This window comes from Podarcis pityusensis (genome assembly GCF_964106645.2).
Source record: "Podarcis pityusensis genome assembly, chromosome: 18".
Lineage (NCBI taxonomy): Eukaryota > Metazoa > Chordata > Lepidosauria > Squamata > Lacertidae > Podarcis > Podarcis pityusensis.
The window spans coordinates 11,261,811-11,284,804 of record NC_138043.1 but is presented as its reverse complement, the minus strand read 5'-3'; the positions used below and the strand labels follow the sequence as shown (position 1 = coordinate 11,284,804).

General features: G+C 51.2%; 2 protein-coding genes across 6 annotated transcripts; one reads left to right on the top strand and one right to left on the bottom strand.

Moving 5' to 3' along the window:
• Positions 1-75: 75 nt before the first annotated feature.
• Positions 76-13,223, top strand: LOC308467198 (armadillo repeat-containing protein 6-like). Its single transcript, XM_080988658.1, has 8 exons — positions 76-192; positions 2,201-2,327; positions 2,458-2,540; positions 3,456-4,026; positions 5,061-5,206; positions 6,456-6,587; positions 10,620-10,757; positions 12,176-13,223. The coding sequence occupies exons 2-8, from the start codon at positions 2,207-2,209 to the stop codon at positions 12,386-12,388; spliced, it is 1,404 nt and encodes a 467-aa protein (XP_080844784.1). The 5' UTR covers positions 76-192; positions 2,201-2,206; the 3' UTR covers positions 12,389-13,223.
• Positions 13,224-15,883: 2,660 nt separating this feature from the next.
• Positions 15,884-21,429, bottom strand: LOC308467410 (uncharacterized protein). 5 transcript variants are annotated; one of them, XM_080989132.1, is made up of 7 exons: positions 21,285-21,429; positions 20,633-20,725; positions 20,204-20,356; positions 19,474-19,569; positions 18,187-18,596; positions 16,667-16,774; positions 16,132-16,275 (listed from the first exon to the last, which is right to left on the bottom strand). In XM_080989132.1, the coding sequence occupies exons 1-7, from the start codon at positions 21,297-21,299 to the stop codon at positions 16,266-16,268; spliced, it is 885 nt and encodes a 294-aa protein (XP_080845258.1). In that variant the 5' UTR covers positions 21,300-21,429; the 3' UTR covers positions 16,132-16,265. The 5 variants fall into 5 exon arrangements, 4 of the variants coding, with proteins under 4 accessions (XP_080845256.1, XP_080845257.1, XP_080845258.1 ...); XR_013981181.1 differs by having other exon boundaries at positions 16,136-16,275; positions 18,198-18,596; XM_080989130.1 differs by lacking the exon at positions 16,667-16,774 and having other exon boundaries at positions 15,884-16,275; positions 18,198-18,596.
• Between the last annotated feature and the right edge of the window lie 1,565 nt (positions 21,430-22,994).

Sequence of the window (22,994 nt, the reverse complement as noted above, 5' to 3'; positions counted from 1 at the left end):
CGCAGGCGCAGTACACTAGCCGTTAAGCTCGCCGTGAAGGGGCGGGCCGGTCGCGCTCTGCGCACGCGCTGCCTGGGCTTTCGCGGACGGCAGCCGCCTGGAGACAAACTTGCGGCGCGCCAGCCGCGCGAACGACCCTCGCTGCCGATGCGGAGTCTTTGACGGGACGGCGAGCGCCGAGGGACACACCAGGTGGAGTGATGCAATAATAGAAGCTTGCGGGGGGGGGGAGGTTGCGCTCTGCCCATGCTCAGAGTCCCGGTGTCCCCCACCCACCCCAGTCCGGGGCGGAAGCCGTTGGTGGTGGGTGTCAGGAGGAGAGTGGGCTCGCCGGCACTCTGTGGCTGCTCAGAGGCACAGCTGCCTCTCCGGCTGCGTCTTCGGGGCTGGAGGAGGAGGGGGTCGTGAGGACTCGAGACTGCTCAGTACATAACACTGATATTCAGGTTGCGCTTCGGGGGTCGTAACCAAATAACGAGAATAATGATAATAGATAATAATATTTGAGCCCTTGGAGGCCTCTCAGCTCCAGGGGTTTGGGGAAGCAGCTGGTTCTCTCACCACCTTTGAGCCCAGCTTTCAGTCCAGCTTCTAAGACTGGGTGCCTGCTGCCAGTCACGGTAGACTGACGTTTATAATAAACTAAAAAGAATAATAAACTAAAAGGAGGCATTCTGATCAATCCTTCTGTATGTTTTCCACCCCCCTCTACTCCCCTGCACCAGTGCTGAGCCCTGACCTTGACTTTTTAAAAATAATTTATTTAATCATTTTCGTATTTTTTATACTGCTGTTCATTGCAAATCTTCCAGAGACCAACAAATCTTTAAAAATAAAATTAATGCAAAATAATCCAAATATCATAAAGCAATGAACAAAAGGCAACATGGCCTAGCAGGCTACATTTTAAAATGCCATTCAAAAGCTATGGGAGCACATACAGTACGATAAAACCTTCTATTAGCATCAAGGGGGAAACAGATCAGCTTTTTAAAACGTCTGAAAAGCCTCAGGCTGCAGATCTTCTAAAAAGGAAATTCATAGGGGATATTCAGGCAGGATGCAGCATTTGGAAAGGGAGCATTTTATTTTTCAGATCTGTGGTGCTGATTATCCTTCCCACCTTCTGCATGAAAGAATGTCTTGTTCATGCACAATCAGAAACTGATTACTCAGCAGAAAAGACCCCCCTGCGTTCCATTGGACACTTCCAGGCAGTGTTAGAAACTCAGACATGTAAGCTAACCACCAAATCGCACCTTAAACCGAGGTTACAGCTGCCAAAACCAGAACCAGAAAGACCAGGTTTGAAATCTGCACTTGGCCATGAAGCTCATGGAATTACCTTGGGCCAGTCTTTCTCTCAGCCTAACCTACCTGGTAGGGCTGATGTGATGATAAAAAGGGAAGGGGCGGGGAGACGTTTGTATGTCACGATGAGCTCTTTGGGTTAAAAATCGGGATATAAATCTATTTTTAAAATAAACAGAATGTCTAGTTGCCATTTTGGGGCAAGACGGCTCTAAAGTCTTACTTTATGCATTGACTGTGATTGATTTTCAGTTAAACATCTGGCTAGTTCAGAGGTCAACCTTGAGCGAGGTTAAGAGCTTTGATAACCTAAAGAAGAAAAGTCCCCTGATCCAGGGACAGTCCACATATCTATTGGCCTGTTCCGACCTCTTTAAACTCTTTAGCGACTGCAGCCTTGGTTTAAGGACCCATTTGGCACCTAGCTTATATATCTGAGTTTCTAGCACTGACAGGGGCATAAGTGACCGCCTTGTTCTGCAAGAGACCATTGGTCAGTCTAGCTCAGTATTGTATACGCTGACCAGCGGTGGCTCTCCAGAGTTTCACCAATATCTCTCACGGCCCACGGAGTGGTCATCGGGGACTGAAGCTGAGCTTGTCTGCAGGCAAATTGGGTGCTCTAACCCCTCAGCTATTCTCCTTCTCTTTCTTTGGGGATCCTATACAGTATCTTTCTTTTTAAAAAAGAACACACACCACCATATGTAAACCGTTCTCTTGTGGACTCTCCTTCCTTGGAGGTTTGGAAGCAGAGGTTGGGTGGCCGGCCGTCTGTCATGGATGCTTTAGGAGAGATTCCTGCATTGCAGGGGGTTGGACTAGATGTCCCTTGGGGTACCTTCCAATTGTAAAACTCTTGTCCTGCAGGCCGAGAAGACAGGCGCAGGTCAAAATGGCAGCCAAGCGGATCACCCAGGAGACGTTTGACGATGTTGTGCAGGAGAACATCAGCGACCTCGGCATGGATCCGGAAGAGGCCGTGATCGAAGCCGTCCAGCAGTTTGAGTCTCAAGGTGTGGTTTTTGCGAAGAGATGTTTTTAACTGGCTGGGTAGACCTGAGATGGCACAGCCTTCTTCTATTCTACGAATCCCTACTGAGGACCCCAACTCATTGCCCCCACTGCTCCGTGTCTTTTCTCCAGGTGTTGACTTAAGCAACATAGTGAAGACGGCCCCCAATTCCGCCTCTGTGGATGGGCAAGAGCCACAGCATGCTGTTTTGCAGGTGAGAAGGGTGCCTGGGGCCGCCCAAGAAAGGATGAAAGCCCCAGGGGTTGCTTTGGGAAGGGGCCGTGGCCCAGTGGCACCACAAGGACCTCAGGCTGAATCCCGGGCATCCTGAAGTTGGGCTGGGAATGTTCCCTCTACAGTGGTACCTCTAGTGGCGGACGTAATCCGTTTCGGGGTGCCGTTTGCACCCCAAAAAGTCTGCAACTGGAGCGCCTCTTCTGCGCATGCACAGGTGGCGAACCCGGAAGTAAACACTTCTGGGTTTGCCACATTCGTAAGCTGAAAGTCCGTAAGAAGAGCGGAACGCAACACGAGGTATGACTGTATTCCTATTTAAACCAGGGCTTTAATCAAAACCATGAGCACTAGAATCTTGGTTTATTTCTTAGGAAAGGAGCACAGCTCAGTGGGTGGGCAGCACCTGTTCTGGAATACTGAGCTCAATGGTCCGACTCGGTGTTAAGCATCAGAAGGTCAAATATATAAGCTGGGCGTCAAACGGCTCCTTAAACCAGGGTTACGGTCGGCAGAGTGGAATGCCTACTTGCCATTTGGAGGCCAGACAGCTCGAAGGTCATATTTTTTAATAGGGCTTTTGGGTTCCTGAAATTCATTCTGATTGTGCCGATAAAATGGAGTTCTACAAGAAGGGGTATGTGTGTGTGAAAACAGATCAAACCCAAGGACCCCCAGGCAGGCACCTCCAGGTGGTGGAGACGCCAGGCGCCTTCCTGGCACCCAGCCATCTTCACCTAGCCAGGTGCAAAATGGTATCGCAATGTTAAACACCAGCCCCGTCCTTATATCAGCCATTGTGATCTCCTGGTGTGTCGCAATGCGTAGCTGGCGATTTCCCGCGATCTTGAAAACCAGCTATTGCCCAGCCCTACTCGCTCCTTTCCTTCCGCAGACTCTGGACTCCTTGCAGAAGGCAGTTGCTGATGCCGACTCGGGCGCGGTGGACGAGCTGCTGGTGAGCTTTGCGGAGCAGTGCCGGCAGGAGATGGCCGTCCGCTACTTGGCGGGGCAGAAGGGCGCTTATCCTGCCGTGCTGGCCGCCTGCCGCCTGGCTTGTGAGGAAGGCTGCTCTCTCCTCAAGGCCCTCCGCGCCCTCTCCGCCCTCCTGGACGGCCAGCCCGACTTCCTCGATGCCCCCGGGCAGGAGCTGCTTCTGCGGGTCTTGCGGGAGCGGCAGGATGATGGCGACCTGACCCTGGCCACCATCCGCTGCGTCCGGCAGGCGTCCCTCAAGCACGAGCAGAACCGGCAGGACCTGGTGAAAGGCGGCGTCCTCTCCCTGCTGGTCGGGGCCGTTGTCCGCCATGGGGACCGGGCCGATGTGGTCCGGGAGGCCTGCGCGGGGCTGCGGTTCATGACCTTCGACGACGATATCCGGGTGCCCTTTGGCCACGCCCACGAGCACGCCAAGATGATCGTGACGGAGCACGGCGGACTGAGGGTCCTCATCGAAGCCGCCAAAGGTAGAGGCACTGCCCCTTCCTCCCCACCCATGGAATGCAAGGAGAGCCCTTCTGGGTCAGGCCAGAGGGAGGGGGGGAATTCGATTCTAGCGTTACCGGAGGCAAGACCTCCCTCTCTGTCTTTCCAACGCCAGTCAAAGACAACCAAGAAGTGGTTTGGGGTGTTGTCGGTTTTTTGCCAAATCCTTTTTATTGATTTTCCAAATTCAATGCAATTTCCCCCAAAATAGGTTTCCCACGCTCCACGCAAGGTTTCCTCTTGTTGCTGCTTTGTTTCCCGGGTTGTTCCTAATGCTCATTCCATTAAACTTACATGTTCTGAACCATCGGCTCTCTGCTTGCCAATTCCTGCACGTACGATATTTCAGCATTTGCAATATTGAGGATTGACTTCACGACAAGAGTACTGTTCTTGGGAGACAGGGGGCGGGCAGGTGTGGGGGACTCCCTGGTCCTGAATGGGGCAGCTGTGTTGGTGTTGACTCTGAAAGCCCTAAATGGCCTTGGCCCAGTATACCTGAAGGAGCGTCTCCACCCCCATTGTTCTGCTCAGACACTGAGATCTAGCGCTGAGATCGTCTGGCGGTTCCCTCACTGCGAGAAGCCAAGAACAGGGAACCAGGCAGAGGGCCTTCTCGGTAGTGGCACCTGCCCAGTGGAACGCCCTCCCATCAGATGTCAAGGAAATAAACAACTATCAGACGTTTAGATGACATCTGAAGGCAGCCCTGTTTAGGGAAGTTTTTAATGACTGCTGTTTGTTGTATTTTTAATTTTTGTTGGAAGTCCCCCAGAGTGGCTGGGCAAACCCAGACAGATGGGCAGGGTATAAATAATATATTCTTATTCTTAATCTTATCTACAAGTGAGGTTACTCCACAAATCCTCAAATCCTCAATGAATCAGTAATTGTCATTTTTCAAATTCCTTTTCTTCCCTTCTGCATGTATGAAGCCCAAAAGCTCACTTTTACTTTTCACAACCAGGTACGATTCACAAACCATCTCGCTTTCTCTTCCTCCTCCTCCTCTCAGCCTTCCCCGACGACTGCAGCGTCCTGAGGGAGATCTGTGCCACTCTGGGGCGCCTCTCTGTCCGGAATGAGTTCTGCCAGGAGATTGTGGACCTGGGCGGTTTAAACTTCATGGTGGCGCTGCTGGCCGACTGCATTGACCACCAGGTACTACAAATGTAGGTAGCTGCCATGTCAGATCACTGTGTCTGTCCAACCCAGTAGTGCCTACTCTGATTGGCAGTGGCACTCCAGGCAGGGCTGGCCTGATCCATGGATACACCATGGATCGAAATAAATCAGGATTTCGGTCCTCATTATTCTGAAGGAAGGACTGATGGACTAAAAATCTAGGCAGCATCTTCATATTGCACTGCGCCAGCAATCCATCTAGCTCAGTATTACCGACACTGGCTGGCAGCCGTTCCCCAGGGTTCCAGGGGACATTCCAGAAATGCCAGGGATTAAACTCATTTTCACGCATTTCTTTAAAGTTTTTCTTGGTCTGTGTTTTGTTTGAAAGGAAGTCTGAGACCAAACTCCTCCTGGAAAAGTTGATTTCAGAAAAATCATTCCAGTGGCATCAGGGACTTTTGAGAGTTTTCTCACCAATGCTCCAAAACTCCCCCCCCCCCTTTTTGGGTAAAAACAGCTAAAAGCAAAGGGATTTTCAGATACATAAAAGCCAAAAGCGTTAGGGAGGCTGTTCTCAACTGCAGCACAGACTTGACCATTTTCATTTCCGTGGGCTTGCGTTGGGTAATATTAATAAGGAAAAGAACACTCTCTGGCCTTTTAAACTTTGCATGGGGGAGTTTTTGTTTGTTATTATAGTATTTCTTGTGTTCTTATATTGCAAACTGCCCTGTGATCTTCAGATGGAGGGCGGTATAGAAATCTTCATCATCATCTTGGAAAGGAGTTGAAATAATAATAATAATAATAATAATAATAATAATAATAATAAATGCCCATTAGCACCTTAGAGACCAGCTAAGTTTGTTCTGGGTAGAAGCTTTTGTGCGCATGCACACTTCTTCAGATCCACCTGAGTTGGTCTCTAAGGTGTTGCTGGACAATTTTTTATTCTGACTGCATCAGACCACCTACCTGAATCTAGGCTCTTGGGAAGCAGATGCTCTGCCTTGGAGCTACAGCCGCTCCCCTAAAAAAATAATAGTAAGGTTCCAGTATTTGTTTTTCCAGTATCTTAGTGTTTGTTTCTCCACCCCAGATCCAAACTTTAGCTGACTTGGTGGGCTGGCTGCCTGTCCTGGATGCTGGAGCTGAGATTCCTGCATTGCAGCGGGTGGGACTAGAGGACCCCCAGGGTCCCTTCCAACTCTGCGACCGTGTGGCTTTCTTTTCAAACCTGTTCTCACGCCTTGGGTCTTTGCCCTTCTGCTGCGGATTGTAGGACCTGGTGAAGCAGGTGATGAGCGCCATCCAGGCGATCGCGGGCAACGACGACGTGAAGGACGCCATCGTCAATGCCGGAGGGACAGACCTCATCGTGCTGGCCATGACTCGGCACCTCGGCAGCCCTTTGGTGAGTGGGTGTCGGTAGAGGAAGCTTCCATTTATTGGCTGGTCTGTTGCATTTATCCCGCCTCTTCCTCCAAGCAGCTTAAAGCGGCGTTTGGTCGTTCACCTCTACAGGTGTAACCCTCACGACCACGATGTGAGGGGGTTAGACTGAGAGGCCCCAACCAGCCCATCACCTTGTCATGGGGAGTGGGCTTGCACGTTCCTATGACCCTTGTGAGTGCAGCCGTCGGGAGTCTCGTACTCCCAGCAGGGTCACCCAAGGCAGTAAGGTCAAAGGGGAAGAGCTAGACAAAGCACGATCCCAGAAGTCCTCAACGGCATAACAGGCGGAAGATAACAAGTGGTGTGTGACAACGGCTGTGAAGGCGGAGGAAGAATCTACCGGTCATCGTGATCCTCATGCCACTGGAATAGAGCCTTACTGTGCAGACTGTGCGTTGGTCAGCATGCCCTGAGCTACACGCATAAAACAAATTCACACACAGGCGTCTTCCAAAAACCCATCCTGAACTCAAACCCTAAAGGCCCATGGGGATCGGCAAATGGTAACGGGGGCAGGACCGTGAAATCTGGAAGCCCCTAGTCAAGAACTGGCACATAGGCGGTGGATACAGATTCAGTCGCTCTGACTCAAGGAACGAGGCAGTTGAGTAGCTGGGCAGCTGTATCCATGACTGAGCAGCCCTATTTAGGATCCACCCTGCTCACCCCGAAAAGGGGGAGGGGCCAGAAAAGGTGCCCTAAACATAGTCTGCCTGCCTTTTTCCCTGACTGGATTACCGTGCCCTTTGAGGTCACCATCCAGCGGTCGTAAAAGACAATTGAACTTTGGAACCTGGACTATACAGACTTTGTTGGATAGCACAGACAATCAACGTCCCGAACGCAGAACTGCCATCATTGCAAGAGAGCTGTGATGTTTTAACTTCAATATTGCAGCGCTTCAAGGAACTCGAAGAGCAGGTGAGGGACAACTGAAGGAAGAAAGGGGAGGCTACATTTTCTTCTGGAAAGGTCTGTCAGAACAAGAACATTGAATACACGGAGTAGGCTTTGCTATCAAAAACGATCTTGTGAAGCTCTTCTCAGAAGTCCCTTAATGAGCGACTTTCAACCCTTCAACTAAAACTCACCCCAAACCATCAGGCTCCTATTCTAAGCACTTATGCACCAACACTGATTGCTGATGAAGATACAGTGGTGCCCCGCAAGACGAATGCCTCGCAAGACGGAAAACCCGCTAGACGAAAGGGTTTTCCGTTTTGGAGGTGCTTCGCAAAACGAATTTCCTATGTGCTTGCTTCGCAAGACGAAAATGTCTTGCGAGTTCCTGCGGGGTTTTTTTCCTCCCCCCCCCCTTTTCCCCAAGCCGCTAAACCGCTTATCAGCTGATCGGCTAAGCCGCTTAACAGCTGATCGCTAAGCCGCTTATCAGCTGATCGGCTAAGCCGCTTAACAGCTGATCCGTTAAGCCGCTTATCAGCTGATCCGCTAAGCCCGCTAAGCCGCTAATACTGTAGCGCTAATCCGCTAAACCGCTAATGGGCTTGCTTCGCAAGACGAAAAAACTCGCAAGACGAAGAGACTCGCGGAATGGATTCTTTTTGTCTTGTGAGGCACCACTGTATTAAATAAAATTTTTACTTTCAGCTGAATATCCTCCTGGGTAATTTTAATGCAAGAGTTGGGCAAGATTTTGATCTGTGGCCTGGGACTATTGGGAAAGAAGGAATAGGCAACAGCAACCAGAACAGAATCTGACTTTTGACGATATGTGCAGTGCACAACCTTGGTATTACCAACACACTCTTGACAAAAAAATAAGTTTAAAACATCTTGGAATCACCCTCGGTCAAACCACTGGCACCGCTTAGACTATGTAACCGTCCGAGCTGAAGATTGCCGTGATTCGCTCCTTACCAGAGCTATGGTGAGTGCTGACGACTGCTGGACAGATCACCAATTAATACGCTCCACAATGGCTCTCAAGACTACACCTCAACGCAGGCTTCAAGGAAGGGAACCAAGGAGCACAATGAACACTCAAGCCCTTCAAGATCCCATTAAGCAGGATTGCTTCCAAACGACTCTTAGGTCTTAGGTCTTAGGACCATCTGCTTCTAGATTTCCCTGATAATATTGAGGAACACCAGACCAAGCTAAAAACGTCTATTACTGCAGCCTGCGAACAAACTATTGGATACCAAACCAAGAAACAGCAGGACTGGTTTGATGAGAATGACAGTGAGATTGAACACATTATTGACAAGAAAAGGAAGGCCTTTCAGATCTGGCAAAGGGATAAAAACTGTGACACTAAGAAAAAACAACCCTATGCCAACGCTAAGGCTGAGGTTCAAAGAAAAACCAGAGAACTAAAGAACACCTGGTGAAAAAAGCTCAAGAGACTTAGCTGACACTCGTGATGCACAAAGCCACAAAGACCATCTATGGGCCAATAAATCATGGCATCTGCCCCTACACTTAACAGACTTCTAAAAGATAAAGAAGCTATTGCACTGCGCTGGAAAAAACATTACCAGCATCTCCTTAACCGCAACTCCCCCGTTAGAGATGAGCTTGCAGTATCTCCAAATCTGGGAGAGTTGTGTACAGCTATTAACCAAATGAAAAACAACAAAGCCAGTGGGTCTGATGGAATACCTGCCAAAGTCTTCAAAGTTGGCGGAATTGGACTTGCACAACAACTTCACAAACTCATTGAAAAAATCACATCACTTGGGAAGACAGGCAAACTAATATCAGTGTACTGGAAGAAGCAAAGTTCACCAGTCTTGAAGCAATGGTTCTTCAACATCAACTTCGTTGGACTGGTCACGTTGTGCGGATGCCTGATTATCATTCTCGAAAGCAACTACTCTATTCTGAACTTTAAAAAATGGAAAGCGTAATGCTGGTGGTCAACAAAAGAGGTTTAAAGACTCTCTCAAGGCAAATCTTTTAAAATGTAGTATAAACACAGACAACTGGGAAACACTTGCCTGCGAGCTCTCCAGTTGGAGAACAGCCTTTACCAAAGGTATCACGGGCTTTGAAGACGCTTGAACTCAGGACAAAAGGGAGAAACATGCTAAGAGGAAGGCACGCTTGACAAACCCTCACCATGATCAACTCCTGCCCGGAAACCTACAGTATGTCCCCACTGTGGAAGAACGTGTGGATCCATAATTGGCCTCCACAGTAACTTACAAACTCACATTTAACCCAGAGGTTTTCAACATTTTTGAGTCCACGACTCCCTTGACCAACTACATTCTTTCTGCGGCACCCCTGTGGGGCTCACTCCTTTCCTGGTGAACCAGCAGCCCCTCATCCCTTTTTGAGCACTTTCCCTTGCTGTGTGTTCCCTCAGCCTCCTCCCCTCCCCCCCTCTTCTTGGGAGTCCTCTAGGCAGCCACTGCTGACATCCCTGGTCTCTGAGCTGCCCCCCGCTGCCCCAAAGAGAGATGCCTCCCAGAGGCCCCTTTCCCCTGGGAAGCCTATAGCCGGGCTGCTGCAACAAACAGCTGTGCAAGCCTTTGGGAGGCAGAGGTGCAAGAGGGCATCAGAGGAGGGAGGGAAGGAAAGAAGGACAGAGGCCAGTGCTGCCCGCTGCACCCCTGATCATCATTCAAGGCACCCCAGGGTGCCACAGCACACTGGTTGAAAACCACTGCTTTAACCACCACACCACATTGGCTCTCCTTGGCTGCTCCCAGTTCCTTTGCTGTTCTTGAGCTCCCTCCCTCATCTTTTGCCCCCCTCCCCTGGATCAGCCCCCTCCAGAAGCAAGAGTGCACGCTCTGCCCTGTTCCAAGGGATCATAGAATTGTAGAGTTGGAAGGGGCGGCATGCAAATTGAATAAACAAATAAATGTTACACTATATTAAAAGCACTTGAAAAGAACTTAAACTTGCAGAAATAATATTACTGTACGATAAAATGCAAGAGTGGCGTCAAGCTTGCTGTATAATAAAAATGCAAGTGTGTCGTCAGTCGGTTGAACATGGCTGCCTGCGTTTCCGCCCTCAGGTGTGTGAGCAGAGTTGTGCGGCCTTGTGCATGCTGGCGCTGCGGAAGCCCGAGAACTGCCGGGTCATCATGGAAGGGGGCGGGGCCTTGGCAGCGCTGCAGGCCATGAAGATGCACCCCAAGGAAGCTGGCGTGCAGGTAACAGTCTTGCGCTGTAAGAGACAGGAGTCGCTCTTTCACCCACCCTCTGCCCTGGCGTAACCACAATTACCTCTGAAGGCATCAAGCCTGCTTTCCCACAAGGGTATAAGATGGGCTGCGTCTGGTGTTGGAACTACTGTTTCTGGGGGACAGGGGGCAGGCAGGTGTGGGGGACTCCCTGGTCCTGAATGGGGTAACTGCCCCCGAAGGACCAGGTGCACAGCCTGGGAGTCATTTTGGACTCACAGCTGTCCATGGAGGCGCAGGTCAGTTCTGTGTCCAGGACAGCTGTCTACCAGCTCCATCTGGTAGGCAGGCTGAGACCCTCCCTGCCCGCAGACTGTCTTGCCAGAGTGGTGCATGCTCCGTTTATTTCCTGCTTGGACTACTGCAATGCGCTCTATGTGGGGTCAACTTTGAAGGTGACCCGGAAACTACAACTAATCCAGAATGTGGCAGCTAGACTGGTGACTGGGAGCGGCCGCTGGGACCACATAACACCAGTCTTGAAAGACCTACATTGGCTCCCAGTACGTTTCCGAGCACGATTCAAAGCGTTGATGCTGACCTTGAAAGCCCTAAACGGCCTCAGCACAGGGAACCAGGCAAAGGGCCTTCTTGGTGGTGGCACCCTCCCTGTGGAACACCCTCCCATCAGACGTCAAGGAGATAAACAACTACCTGACTTAGGCAGCCCTGTATTGGGAAGCTTTTTATGTTTGACGTTCTATTCTGTTTTTATGTGTGTTGGAAGCCACCCAAAGCGACTGGGGAAACCCAGCCAGAGAGGCGGGTATAAACAATAAAATTGTTGTTATTAGTAGTATTAGTCCTACTCAGAAGGCCCACTGAAATTAACATAAACATCTTAACACCATACTGGAAAACCACACAATGAATCCCTAGAGTGCAATATTGTATACCTTTTTTAACACACTGTTGATTTTACTGGTTTTACGAACATTATAATTTCGTAAATAATTTACATTTTCATTAAGTGTAAACCACTTAGGAGGTGTATCAATGTTGTTTAAGGTTTCGGCCTATATTTTGGAGAGCTGTTTCTCTCCTCGCCCCTTACATTTGGACGTCTCTTAAGGTATCATAGGCAACGTCTGCATGATGGTTTCTGAGATCAAGGAGCAGTTTTCTGCCTGCGTAGGGTAACAAGTTTTGACTCAAGGTGGCGAGCAGAACCTTTCAAAATGGTGCTGATTTTATTCAAAAATTGCATAGTGGTCCTTGAGATCAAGGCGCAGGTTTCGGCCTATATTCGGATGCGACATTTTGAATCATTTTGAATCGAAACGGCACTGATATTTTTGTTGTTGCTTCTCAGAGCTCGCAGGCGACGCTGGGCGCTTTCTTCTGCTAACGAAGTGAATCGTTTGCCATTTTTCTCTTTCTCCGTCCAGAAACAAGCCTGCATGCTGATCCGCAACCTCGTCTCCCACGCTCGGGATTTCTCCCAGCTCATTCTGGACATGGGTGCTGAGGACTTGATTGCCGAGGCCCGGGCCACCCACCGGACGTGCGAGGACGTGGCCAAGGCCGCCTTGAGGGACCTGGGCTGCCAGGTGGAGCTGAGGGAGCTCTGGACGGGCCAGAAGGGCAGCCTGGCGCGCTGACACCCGGAGACGCCGGGAAACGGGGGGTTGGAAGCGGTGGGGATGAGCGGAGAGCAAGATGGACTTGCAGACGGGAATAAACGCAGCCCAAGCGAGAAGGAGGGTGTTGGCCTTGGGGGCCATTAGCTGCACAGGCCCCGGAAATTCACCGGAGCGCCGCCATTTAGTTTTCTGCGCCAATTCTTCTGTGCAGTGTATGTTGTTATTTTAAAGATCTGCCGCTTCAAGAGCTTGACTGGCCGACCCTAGAAAATGGAGTGGCGCCTGCAGAGAAAGCTTCCCTTTCTATAAAAGTGGCCAAGAGCAAAAAGCAGCAACAATGGTGGGTGGGGGAGAAGGCTGGCAGACCGCTTGTTCCATTTACAGCTGTATTTTGGCCCTACCCTGGCTCTCCATATTGCCAGGGCAGGCTTCTCCACCTTCAATTAGGCAACCACTGCTCCCTGCTGTCCTCCATTCTTCTTCCAGATGTGCCATCCTCTGGCCCTTGGCCGTTCTTTTTCCTCTTGTGTCATCATGCTGCTGGTTTAAAGCAATCATGTGCCTGTCTCATTATTGTTCTCTACGGTTCTCCTCTTTGGTCTCATGATAGTTACAAGAAAGGAGATTCCAACTAAACATTAGGAGTAACTTTCTGTTGTTGGCAAGATCCGTTCGACAGTGCAATGGTCTCCTTTGGGAGGTTGCAGACTCTCCTTCCTTGGAGGTTTGGAAGCAGAGCTTGGAATGCCATCAGCTGAGATTCCTGCATGCAGAAGTGTGGACTAGAGGACCGGGGAATCTCTTCCAACTCAACCATTCTCATTCTAGTTGGATAAAAGTTGGCTCTCTCACATCCTCCGTTTCTTTCTTTTTTTAAAGTCAAGTTTTCAGCCCTTATGAGTGTTAAGAGATGCTTGGGAGAATCTCTCAGAAGCTGGAGCAGATTGCTGGCCTTTGGGGCTTTGGTCTCAAAGCATGTTTCCAAGAACTAATTTATGCAACAGACCCTCCACGTATCCCTTTTTTCCAGGGACAGTCCCAGATTTACAGAAGCCGTCCCAGTTTCTGATTGATCCCAGAATGTCCTTCTTTTCCTTAGGACAGGGGTCAGCAACCTTTTTCAGCAGGGGGCCGGTCCACTGTCCCTCAGACCTTGTGGGGGGCCGGACTATATTTTGGAAGAAAAAAAATGAACGAATTCCTATGCCCCACAAATAATCCAGAGATGCATTTTAAATAAAAGGGCACATTCTACTCATGTAAAAACACGCTGGTTCCCGGACCATCCGTGGGCCGGATTTAGAAGGCGATTGGGCCAGATCCGGCCCCCGGGCCTTAGTTTGCCTACCCATGCCTTAGGATGGATGTCCTTATTTTCATGAGAGAAATGTTGGAGGGTATGATGTAAGCAGGGAGCAGCGTGAAGGAATGAGCATAGAAGATGCTAGTCGAAGGCTTCAGTTTTTCTTTCTGAAGAAGCTTGTTTGGCAGAGACAGGGAGGAGCTCTCTAGATGTCACTGGACTCCAGCTTCCCTCAGCCCAGCCGGCATTGCAGACAGTCGGGAGTGATGGGAGACGGAATCCAGCAACACCCAGACTCTGCAGGTTTTCCTTCCCTGGTCCTAAGAGGAGACATTCCCTGCTGGCTGCACAAGGAAGGAAAATGCCTCTAATCAGAAGAGGGATGCTCTTCCAAGAGCAAGGAATGCCTCTTAGAGCTGGGAGGGGGAACCTCCGGAGCCCCATCAAAAGTTCCTCCAGCTAGTGGTCTGAGATGATGGGTGGGTGGGTGTGGCATCCGCCTGTCTCGAGAGACAATGGAGTGCGCCTCCAGGGGTGAATGGCTGTGTTGGCAGCACGGAGGTGACCTGGAGGTCCTGGGCTGCCCAGGTGACAAGCCCCCCTCTCGGCCTCACTGAGGGGGTCCAAAGGAAAGCAGAGGAAGACGATTGGCACCAGCTTGACTGCAGGAGTTGCCAGAAGGAGGCGGACAAGGCGCCACCCAACCGCCTTAGGGACTCCACTCTGGTTTTGCGTAGGGCTTACTCCCGAGCCTGTTCTCTCCCAAAGATGTCCCACAAGGCAGAGTTTTCTTCTAGACAGGCTCCTTCCCAAGTGGACGAGTCCCACCTGGCCATCACTTTCCTCTATAGCACATGCAGAAAGCGCCTTCTTGACCACTGAACTCCCTCTTGGTCTCGTCCACTCCCTCCATCGGAGCCTGGCTTCGCATGCAGGGGAAGCCCCTGACTCACAGAGGCTTTGAGACCCATCGGCTCCCCTCACCCAATTTAGCCAGCCAATCGAAGCTGCTCCCAGGATTGTGGCCGCTGTCGCCTGCTGACGGCGTCTGGAAGCCACAGGTGAGAGTTGGGTGTGGGTGGGGACCAAAGGTGGACAAACTACCCCAGAAAGAGCACAACGTGACCCCCCACAGAGGTACCACCCCTCCCCAACCACCCCATCATTATCTGAAGGGTTGCAGGCACCCCACCCATTGGGCTATGTAAAGCTGTCGTGTGAGCGTGCGCGCACACACACACACACACAAAGATCCTTGTTTTGTCTAGCTCGGTCCTTGCTGTCAAAAGCTGCCTTGGGTTTTGGCTACGGCTCTTTCCTCCGTCTCCCCTGGAGATTGAACCGGTGGCCTTCTGCGTACATAGCAAATGTTCCACTACTGAGCTAGGTCTTGCTTATGGAGAGCCAAAAGTTGCTTCCCAGAAGCTTCCAGGTTCATCCCAACTGGCTGCGAGGTGACACTCCCCGAAAGGGTTGTTCACTCAATAGTAGCACTATGTACACAATGGCCTAAGTAGATCCCTGATGGATCAGGACAAGCAAACATTGGCCCAGCATCCTGGCCTTGCCTTACAAATCGACAAGGCTCTCCACCTGCGATCCCAGCAACGGGTATTTAGGAGCTTGCTGCCTTCAGCAGTGGAGGAGGGAGAAAAAGGGTGCGTTTCAGCCTTGAAGGGAGAGATGCCAAGAGGCAGAGATGAGTCAGGCTGGTGAAGGAGCCAGGATGTCTCCCCTCTCCCCTGGTCTCCCAGCACTAGAGGAGGTATGAAGAGGGAGAGGCAGAGGCACTGGCAGAGTCTCAGGTTGCTTGGGAAGGCCCCATGGGAGAAGGAGACGGGCAGCTGGGGGAAGTGGCTGGGGGAAGTCTCCACAACTGCCTCCTTGGGGCAAGATCGGCCAAGAAGAATTGCTGTGCTCATTGGGTCTGGCACCCTTGAGGAAGCCGTTTCTTCTAATAAACAGTTCACTTACTCTGCGTGGTTTATTGCTGGCTGGCTCCTTGAGCACACACCCTCCTCCCGTGCCGTGAAAATCCTAAACTGCTCCCCATGGTACCTCCCCAAAGGGGGGGGGGGAGGCCAAGTCTGTACACTGGAAGAGGCGTAGTACAAGAAGGGTTACAATCGCAGGGTCATCCCAGCCAGTGCTCCAACCACCCGTGGTGCCCATGTGGCGATGTGAAACGACTCTCATGTTTTAATTCTGTGTTGTGAGCCAAGAAGATAGCGGGAATTTTAATGGAAATGGTTGGCTTCTGCAAAATACCCTGCAACACACCCCAACCGGACCTCCAACGTCTGAGTCACATCGACTGGGGGTGGATGCGACCGCGGTACTGGGCAATCCACCGCCCCAGCCGCCTGGCCAGCGGCCTCCCCACTTGCGCCCCACTGCTGGTACTGGGTTGTGGTGGAGGCTGCGGCGACGGCGCTTTCCTGAAGATCTTCCGGACCCAGGAGACCAGGAATTGGAGGCTGAGGCGTGAGGGGGTCGTGCGGGGCTCTGAGGGGGTGTGGTGACTCTCCTTGACTGAGGGGCGACTCCCAGCAGAGGGGCACTGCTGGGGACTTGTTCTTCCTCCTTCCGTCTCTAGCCTGACCTGCGAGAAAAGCAAACAAGTTACCTTCAGCCCAAGGGTTTTGGGAAACTGGTTACTCTTCAGATAGTCCTGAATAGGGTAACTGTGCCCCCAAAGGAGCAGGTGCACAGCTGTCCATGGACTCTCAGCTGTCCATGGAGGCGCAGGTCAATTCTGTGTCCAGGGCTACTAGCTCCATCTGAGACCCTCTCTGCCTGCTCCCTGTCTCGCCAGAGCAGTCCATGCCCTGGTTATTTCCCGCTTGGACTACTGCAATGGAAGGTGACTTGGAAACAACTAACCTTGAATGCGGCAACTAGACTAGGGACTGGGACCACATAACACCGGTCCTGAAAGACCTACACTGGCTCCCAGTACGTTTCCAAGCACAATTCAAGGGCCTGGTACTGACCTGTAAAGCCCTGAACGGCCTCGGCATTGTATACCCGAAGCAGCACCTCCCCATCGTTCAGCCCAGCCACTGAGGTCCGGCTCTGAGGGTCTTCTGCTGGTTCCCTCCCTGCGAGAAGTGAGGTTACAGGGAACCAGGCTCAGAGCCTTCTCGGAAGTGGCACCCAGTCCATCAGATGTCAAGGAAATAAACATCTACCTGACTTTCAGAAGATATCTGAAGGCAGTTTAATGTTTTACATTTTTTATGTTTTCATATGTGTTGGGAACCACCCACTCAGATGGGCGGCCTCAACATAATCAATTATTCCAATGCCTGGCTTGAGGTCAGGAGGGCCTATGGCTAGGCTGCCCACAGGCAGGGCTGGATGCTGAAGAACTGCAGAGGCTGTTCTCCACAAAGAATTGTGGAGGGTTGCAGGGGCTTCCCCTCCCTGTGCCAGCTGCGACCTCGCCAGCCAGCGCAGAGCAGTGGGCACCTTTCCGATTTTGAGAGAGCCAAGAGGGCTGGTGGGTGGCTCCAGCTGGGGAGCCCCTCCCTGAGGGAGACCCCAAGGAGGCAGGCCCAGAGCCAGGGGACTGGTGGTGGGACACCGAGGAGGAGAGGTCAGAGGAATGAGAGGAGGAGCCGGACGCTGACGGGGCAGCAGGGTTTAGGGAGCAGGGAGAGCCTGAGACAGGGAGCTGTGCAGAAGAGTCTCTCTTTCCGGCTGCCCCAAGCTCCCCTGCCCTGGGTCTCTGAGGATGCACAGAGAAATGGAAAGGGGTTGAGATTGCTAGGGAAACATCTGGGAGAGGAGAAGCCTTAGAGAGTTGGAAGGCAGGGACCTTCAGTCCTGGCAATGGCTCCATGGGGGCAAGACCTGCTGTTAAGGCTTGCTGAGACCACTAGGCCGAGTTGTCTGTTCATTTCCCTAAGTGAAGAGTCAGTTTCACTGACAACAGAGCCTTGCTCGCCTGCGCCTGACCCCAGGGCTCTGGAAGGAGCTGCAGGGAGAGGAGATCTCTGAGGATCCACACAGCTTAGCTGTGGCGAACTAACAGCTGCTCCCACAAGGCACCTGCACACCTGGGGGCGACCTTGGACCTCGTCCCCTGCAAAGTCATGGCACTCGACCGCTGCGCCACAAGCCCTGCTGCAGACTCTCCCAGTGGCCCTTTTTTCCAGGGACGGACCCAGATTTACAGAAGCCACCCCGGTTTTCTATGTGATCCTCGAATGTCCCGCTTTTCCTTAGGACGTCCTGTTTTCATCGGGGAAATTAAGGAGTCATGTGAACCCCGAGCAAAGGAGAGAAGTAACTTTACAACTTTTTGAGGACATCTGAAGACAGCCCTGCAGAGGGACATTTTTCAAGGCTCTTTATATATGCTGGAAGCTGTCTAGAGTGGCTGGGGCAACCCAGTTAGATGTACAGGGTATAATAATAAAATTATTATTATTGAATAATACGTCCCTATTTCCATTGGATTAAATTGGGAGGGTATGCTTGCTGGGCCCCGCCCAGAATTTGAACTCACGTCGCGCCCACCTGCTCTGGGTTGGGGGGCAGGGAGCGCTGGTCTTGCAGCCGCGGCTTCAGCCCCCCTTCTGGGGCCTGCTCCTTCTCCAGGGCCCCTCGGTTTTTCCTCTTTTGAGGGCACTTCCTGCTCACACTGGCTGCTGGCAGGGGCGATGGGGGGCTGTGGGGGGCTCCCTGCCCCTTGGTGGGGGGGATCTTCTTTCTGCCCGCTCGGGGGGCCCCACTCTCTCTGTCCTCGGGGGGCTGGTAGCGGGGGAACTCCTCGTAGGTCCGGTAGCAGGGGAAGTAGCCTGTGGAGGCGCAGGAGTCGCCCAGGAGCGTTTCCTCGTCATCGGCCAGGTAGTAAGCCTCGTGATCCGCTGTGGCCCTTGCAAGTTGGTCTGGCTTAGCGTTGTCATAAGGAAGGACCTTGAATTTTTCAGAGAAGAAAGAAAACAAGGCTGCAATCTAATGAAGCGAAACTGAGTCGCGCTGGAGTGTTAGATCTGTAGGATTGCAGGGTTGGTTTGGGAGAATTGAGACCCTCCAAGACTCCCTATTTTCCCAGGACACTCCCGGATTTACAGAAGCCGTCCCGGTTCCTGATTTGCTCCCAGAACAGAACGCCCCGCTTTTCCTGAGGTTTCATGATTTTTGACCTGGCAATATAGTGCAAATCATGATCTGCGTGTTCGTGTGCTGTGCAAAAATTCCAACATGGGGAAAACCAGCCAAGGGCTCTACACAGCTTCAACTTTATTTCAGACATTGAGATATAGGGGGACATCGCAATGTTTAGCTGGTTATATATATCATGATGTTGAAAAGCGTATCTTGCCTGCAACCCCTGGAGATTGGGGCATGCGCACCCGTGTCTCTGCATTAATGGGTGGATGGGTGTAAGCCATCATTGCCAAGCAAGAAGTGAAATCATGCTCCCTTGTTTGACCTTGTAAGTAACAACCCTGTACTATCCTGGTTCTCAGCCCCCCTACTGTGGAGTGGTGGGTTGTGCTTCTATTCAAATTTCAGCCCTTATTCCTAAATCTATCCCTTTGGCCATCCAGATGTTGCAAAACTATAACTCCCAGCAAGCATGCAGTGACTATGGGAGTTGCAGTTCAGTCCAGCAACATCTGGAGGGCCACATCTTCAGCCCAGTCCCGTTCCATAGAAATTTGCGCACTCTTTTCTTGGGAGTTGTGTTCAAGGGCCACCCAATCCAACTTAGGGCCACCCAATCCTGCCATCTCACCAGTTCTGGTGGCAGGCAGTTCCTAGGACTCAGTTACTACGTGCTTCTGACCTCTTTGACTCTGGGCTCCAGGGGGTCTTCTTTGTTGTTGTCAGGTGGGGGCCACAGCTGCTCTTGTAGTAACCCCTTTTCTTCCTTTTCCTGCAGCTGTGGGACAAATTCCAAACAAAAATAGCAATATGAAGAAGTTTGAAGAACAGTGTTATAAGAATTCTATGGTCTCAGATATAAAAGACCTGTTCATAAATGTACAAGGCAAACACAAACATAAGTATATAAACCACGTGTCTGAAATAGTAGAGGAGAGCAATCCTGAAACCATTTTGACTCTCTCAGGGACCTCAAATATTTCTCTGCAGTGAGGAAGAAAATGGGAAAGCCTCCCCATTGTCTTTTTGCTCCCAAATCCTGTCTTAAGGGCATATTTGTGCATGAATAGGGTGAGCCTGTGATCTGGATTCAGGAACTGAGTATTACAAAATACTTTGCCATTACAAAAGAATGGCCAGGCTGCCCAGGCAATGCAATCAGGGACCATTAACAGGTATCCTGACAGACAGGATGTCTGCTGTAGACGCCTCCTTCTGTGATGTATGTCCTGGGGGGGGGGTCTTGGGCTACAGGGTGGGCAATTTCAAAAGTCTACATAAGGGTTTGCACACCATGTTCTGGGTTCTCCTTCCTCCTGTGTGGGGAGTGTGAGGACCTTGTTGCAACAGTTGTGGGGTTGATATGCCCCCCTCCCCTTCTGCCAATTGCCCCTCAGGCCGCTGCCACCTACCCATCGAAAATCCAGCAAATCTGTGCCCTGTGGTCTGGGGGTCTCCTTCCTGCCCTCGCCTTCTCCCTCCAGGGGGCTGCCCGGCTCTTCCTTGGGCTCTTCCTCCTTGCTAGCCGCTTTGTCACGAAGTTCTTGGCCCTCAGATGCCGACTGCTGGCAGAGACAGGACCCCCGAGGGGGTGGGGGGGTGGGGGACAGTGAAGAAAAAGACAGCAGCCCAGAATGAGACAGGCAGGAACCCAGAAGCCAAACCCTCCTGCCTGCAATGATTCGCTTGCCAGGGAAGCCTTAAAGGCCTGGCGCCATGGGGGGCTGGTCCATCAGGATGAGTGGGGCAGCAAGCACAGCCTGCCCTCAGCAGCCCCCTGCCGGCCTGCCCCCTTGCTCGCGACCCGTCCAGAAGGTGGCCCTCCTCTCTCTGCCATGTACCTCTTTGATGTTTTCAGAGCCCCCCAGGGTTTCTAGGCTCAGGGGGCTCCTCCTGCACACATCCTCGGAATCCCCAATATCTGTTTCGGGGAACTGTGGAGGAAGAGGGAGAAGGATGAGGGGAGAGAAGGCGTGGCATCTGCCACACAAGCAGGTCTCTGCCCCAAGGAAGCTACAGTAGGAGGCTGACAAGAGGGAGGGTGTCAGCATGAGGAAGAGGCAGAGGCAAAAGCCTTTCCAGGAATGTAATCCTGGGGCTCTGGCTTGCATCTGACATCAGCCATGCTCAGAGTAGACCCATTGAAATGAATGAGAAGGAATAACTCTGGCCCATGACTCTGAATGGGTCTACGCTGGGTGGAAGCTAGTGGGATCGAAGCCACATGGAACAAGGGGGTTTCAAGAAAGAATGATTGTAGCAGAGGGAGAAAGAGAATGCTTATTATACATTTAGTAATTCATGTGTCATAAGCAGCTCATTCCCAAATATAAAAACAAGTAACACAAACATTAAAATGCAAAAGATGAGCATTTTTTAAAACACATTAAAACATTTAAACTCAAGGCACCCATAATTGAAACAACAGAATAAAATAAGGATTCAAAACACCCTCAGCAACTTCCCATTAGCAATAGAGACTGGTCCCCTCACCAGTTTCCCAGCCATTAATCTTCAGGTTTTGCTCCGGCTTTCTCACTGTCCCCAGATTTTCCGATTCTGTCCCAGCCCAACCTAGCCACTCACAGGCTGCTGACCCGAGGCTGGGTGGGTGGGTGGGGCACTCAACTGCGCAGTGAGGCTGGGATTCTGAGCCAATGTCATAGACAGGTTCCGACCAGTCCACTTCCTCTAAGGGGGGGGGACCTGTTTCCCCTTAGGGTGAGCGCTTAACACAGCACCCCAGAGAAAAAGAAGAAGAAAAGCGGGGAAATCTTTTAGTTCTGTAGCATGAAAGAATGAGTGCCAGGAGTTTTCTTTCCCCTGCCCTCCTCCATTCCAGCCCCTTTTCCTTTTGTGGACTGTCTTATCACTGGTACTTATAGAATCATAGAGTTGGAAGGGACCCAAGGGTCATCTAGCCCAACCCCCTGCAATGAGGAATCTCAGCTAGTTCATTCATAACAGATGGCCATACAACTGCTGCTTAAAAAGCTCCAAGGAAGGAGAGGCCGCCACCTTCCTCGCTAGTCCATTCTACACTCTCGAACAGCTCTTTCTGTCAGAAGGTTCTTCCCGATGTTTGGTTGGAATCTCCTTTCTGGTAACTTGAAGTCATGGGTTCGAGTCGTACTCTCCAGAACAGGAGAAAACAAGCTTGTTCCCTCTTCCATGTGACAGCCCTCGAGATATTGGAAGATGGCTCTCAGTTTCTCCAGGCTAAACAAACCGAGCTCCCTCAACCATTCCTCATAAGGCTTGGTTTCCAGACTCCAGAATAGGGCTTGATCTTGTAAGTCACTGATATTAGTAGCAATAAAGGTAACACTAATCACAGTAAGAAAGATAGTAATAGTAAGTTTAATGTTTAATGCTGTATTGTGTTTTTAATATTTGGTTGGAAGCCGCCCAGAGTGGCTGGGGAATTAATAAATTTAATATTTGGTTGGAAGCCGCCCAGAGTGGCTGGGGAATTAATAAATTTAATATTTGGTTGGAAGCCGCCCAGAGTGGCTGGGGAATTAATAAATTTAATATTTGGTTGGAAGCCGCCCAGAGTGGCTGGGGAATTAATAAATTAATAATTTGTTGTTTAGTCGTTTAGTCGTGTCCGACTCTTCGTGACCCCCTGGACCCCCACGCCAGGCACTCCTGTCTTCCACTGCCTCCTGCAGTTTGGTCAAACTCATGCTGGTAGCTTCGAGAACACTGTCCCACCATCTCGTCCTCCGTCGTCCCCTTCTCCTTGCGCCCTCCATCTTTCCCAGCATCAGGGTCTTTTCCAGGGAGTCTTCTCTTCTCATGAGGTGGCCAAAGTCTTGGAGCCTCAGCTTCAGGATCTGTCCTTCCAGTGAGCACTCAGGGCTGATTTCCTTAAGAATGGAGAGGTTTGATCTTCTTGCAGTCCATGGGACTCTCAAGAGTCTCCTCCAGGACCAGAATTCAAAAGCATCCATTCTTCGGCGATCAGCCTTCTTTATGGTCCAGCTCTCACTTCCATACATCACTACTGGGAAAACCATGGCTTTTACTATACGGACCTTTGTCGGCAAGGTGATGTCTCTGCTTTTTAAGATGTTGTCTAGGTTTGCCATCGCCTTTCTCCCAAGGAGCAGGCGTCTTTTAATTTCGTGACTGCTGTCACCATCCGCAGTGATCATGGAGCCCAAGAAAGTAAAATCTCTCACTGCCTCCATTTCTTCC

What these genes read in the sequence shown, in the direction of transcription:
- LOC308467198 (XM_080988658.1), top strand. Translation starts at nt 2,207, where the DNA reads ATGGCAGCCAAGCGGATCACCCAGGAGACGTTTGACGATGTTGTGCAG. An exon ending in CCTCATCGAAGCCGCCAAAG is followed by an intron (nt 4,027 to 5,060) that starts GTAGAGGCACTG and finishes TCCTCCTCTCAG; the next exon opens with CCTTCCCCGACGACTGCAGC. An exon ending in CCGACTGCATTGACCACCAG is followed by an intron (nt 5,207 to 6,455) that starts GTACTACAAATG and finishes TGCGGATTGTAG; the next exon opens with GACCTGGTGAAGCAGGTGAT.
- LOC308467410 (XM_080989130.1), bottom strand. An exon ending in ATTTGCTGGATTTTCGATGG is followed by an intron (nt 19,570 to 20,203) that starts GTAGGTGGCAGC and finishes TTTGTCCCACAG; the next exon opens with CTGCAGGAAAAGGAAGAAAA. An exon ending in TGCCCCCCAACCCAGAGCAG is followed by an intron (nt 16,276 to 18,197) that starts GTGGGCGCGACG and finishes CTTTTCTCGCAG; the next exon opens with GTCAGGCTAGAGACGGAAGG.